General features: G+C 38.0%; 1 protein-coding gene across 1 annotated transcript; it reads right to left on the bottom strand.

Annotated features, from left to right (window-relative positions):
- Nucleotides 1-265: 265 nt before the first annotated feature.
- On the bottom strand, nt 266-2,325 carry LOC113337858. The gene is made up of 2 exons (XM_026583425.1): nt 2,045-2,325; nt 266-1,653 (listed from the first exon to the last, which is right to left on the bottom strand). Exons 1-2 carry the CDS (start codon nt 2,291-2,293, stop codon nt 409-411), a joined length of 1,494 nt encoding a protein of 497 aa, XP_026439210.1. The 5' UTR covers nt 2,294-2,325; the 3' UTR covers nt 266-408.
- Between the last annotated feature and the right edge of the window lie 777 nt (nt 2,326-3,102).

The raw sequence follows: 3,102 nt of genomic DNA, 5'->3' as shown, positions 1-3,102 counted from the left end.
CATTACTTTTCTGTAAAACTGATGAAGAAACAAATCGACGCCTCTTTCTTCTTTGCACAGAAAAAAGTTGTGGAACTATTTCCTGCACCCCTACGGCAATTCATGTTCGAAATGAAGTACTCACAAGAACGGGGAAGAAACTCAATATGAAAGAGAGAAAGAATTCTTAAACAAGTATGCTGATTTACTACTTTGGTACCAATTCAGCTAAGAATCAAAGCTATGCGGGACTTCAAGTACAGCTAAACTACCTCAACTGAGGTACTTACGGACCAAACATTAACAAGACAACAGAAGTTACAGACCTCGATTGAGTGTATCAGAGATTTCAAAACTGAGGGCAGGTGTTGTCTTCATCTCAACGCCCTCCCCTCAAGTTTTTGGTGTTCTCACGTTTCATACTACTCTTCATCGCGAAAACATCATTGTCATCGATTCATTGTCGCTATTTACAAATTTGGAGGCTAACCTGCTCTGTTTACTCATGCATCTTGGAATAAATACATTAAAGTAGTAACTGAGTATACTTTTTTGACTTTTACCAGAGAATCGCTTCAATGCAGAGTCCAGAAAAGTATCGGTCTGGGTTATAGGGTCAGTTTTCACAAGAGTTTCAAAACATTGCTGTTCCGCTGCTGTCCATGACTTTGAAACTTCTTCACCCATTTCATCGAATTTCCAAGTAAAGAAAGCAGTTCCTAGATCATCTTGTAGCTGGAGTCCTTTCTTAAATACATGAAGTTTGATGCAAAGTCCACACCCCTTTGAGTAGCAGGAGCATGAGTTTGATCTCCCCTTTCCAATCCCTTCTTCTTCATTAGTTTCTGTGCTTGTGCCTTCAATTGGCCATATCTTGGTACCCATATACCTTGAATCACTTTGGCCATCAGTTGAGGAATTATCACTTCTCCTCGGCCCAATCCAATCTGGGATCTCAGCCTGATGACGCTTGCCAATTTTAACTTCAATTCTTGGGAGATCATCACCAATGAAGTTCTGTAACCTGGGTGACCTACGAGCCGTCTTATGCTTCTCTTCACTATTTCCACTCGACACACTTAAATTATCTACTGAATCAATAGAGTCAGTCAAAGGTGCACCCTTTTTGGTGGTTATCTTAGCTTCAGGAGTACACACCCGCTTCAGTGGAAGATTGTTGCTCTCCGTCAGTGATTGGCTCTGTAACCTGGGTGACCTACGAGCCGCATTATGTTTCTCTTGACTATTTTCACTCGACACACTTAAATTATTTACTGAATCATCAGAGCCAGACAAAGGTGAATCTTTTTTGTTGGTTATCTTAGCTTCAGGCATACACACCCGCTTCAATGGAAGATTGTTGATCTCCTTCAGTGACTGGTTCACTCTAAGTGTGTTCTGAATGTTTGGCTTTTTGGGAGTTGATGCAACACTAATTGAATCATTACATTCGTCAAAATGACTATTTCGGACCCGTTTTCTTGAGAGATCATCAGGATATCTCGACGACCCCACTGAGATGGGTTTGCAAATACATTGCTGAGACCTCTCAGTCGAGTTGGTGCTACTGATTAAGAATGAAACTGAAGAAGCAAAAGAAGTTTGCTTAATTGTTTTTGCTAGAGGAGGGCTAATGGCTCTTTTATTTTCTACCAGACCAAGTCTCCGCTTTTTCTGAAAAAATAAGTGGAATAGACATAAACAAGCTAGTCAGCTAAATGTAACAAGAACTAAGCTGCAGATGGTGTAAACATTTCGATATAAACAACATGCCAAACTTTCGATTTGAGTTTCTATCCATTTCAATCTCTAAGCACCTAAAGTTTTTTCATCTTAACCTTTTCCTCCTATGAAGCTAATGGGGAAGTCATTACTTTCAACTTTGGGTGGCAGTCAATCAAAAATCTCACAAGGAATGAAATCCAAAGTGAAAGTGAATGAGGAAACAAATGAAACAGAAACCAGATGGAAGTCTCATGAGACTGATGAGTCTAGGTTATGGTCCTATATATAATTACTAACAATGATATAAGAAAATGTTGCAAGACAATGTGTTAAAATTTACCCATGGAAATTCAGTAGTGCTCAGAGAGATATGTTCCCGTGCTTTAATAATCTGTCTCCTCCTAAGTTTCTCCAGTGGTGGCTTTTGCTTGCAGGGATCCAATGCAGCTTCCCTTGACCACAGTAATAGGTCCCAACATAATTCATCCTTCTTATTAGACGATGAACTTGAATCCACATTTTCCATGGATTCCACATCTATCTTCGGAACTCGATTATTCATCTCTGAATGTGTACCTTGAGAACCCATAACTTGATTATTCACGATGATTTGGGTGCCATTACAAGAAAATGGTGCCATTTTTTTTGTCTTCCTACAAGAACGTGTCTGACTAATTAATACAAACACTTGGTAGTCATTTTCATCGATCAAATCTCCATAAGAAATACTAGTTATTAAGCATTCATTATAGTACTAGTAAGAAAGGACAAAGTTTAACAAAGGGTTCACTGATAATTGAAGACCCTGAACACCTTAATTTCTAAATGATTCAAGGATCTTCAGACTAAAGAGCTCAAGGAAAAGGTTTTGGTTTTATTTTAGAAACATCACATTGTTGGTAAAAGTAGAAGGCTAAAAAATGATGGTGGGTTTGGACGTAGAACTTTAAATGTGGGATTTATGGGTACACGGGATTTGGTGGAATTATGTTTCTTTTCTTACGTTTGGTTGCTCACATTCCTGGAATCACGTTTTCCATGGGAATTATTTTTCCATCAAATCCTCCATATGGAATCCGACCTCTCCCATCTAAGATTTGGTGGGAAACTTTTTAAAGGATTTGTGGATCCATTTTTTTAAACTCTAAATCCCATATATATACAATTTTAAGATTCTAAGATAATGCCAACAATATATGGACTTTAAAACAAGATAATTTTATGAATCCTAAGTTACCAAACACGAGGGGTTCACATGAAATCTAGAATTTGTAATCCCATGGGATTATAAATCCTCAAAATTGTGAATTCTGCAAACAAATCCACCATAAAGGTGTTTGGATGCACAGAAGTAGCTTTTTTTAATTTAATCAAGCGGAAAGCGAAAAGTTAACATGT

This window comes from Papaver somniferum, unplaced genomic scaffold (genome assembly GCF_003573695.1).
Source record: "Papaver somniferum cultivar HN1 unplaced genomic scaffold, ASM357369v1 unplaced-scaffold_18, whole genome shotgun sequence".
In the NCBI taxonomy this organism is placed as follows: Eukaryota; Viridiplantae; Streptophyta; class Magnoliopsida; order Ranunculales; family Papaveraceae; genus Papaver; species Papaver somniferum.
This window is presented reverse-complemented; position numbering and strand designations above follow the sequence as displayed.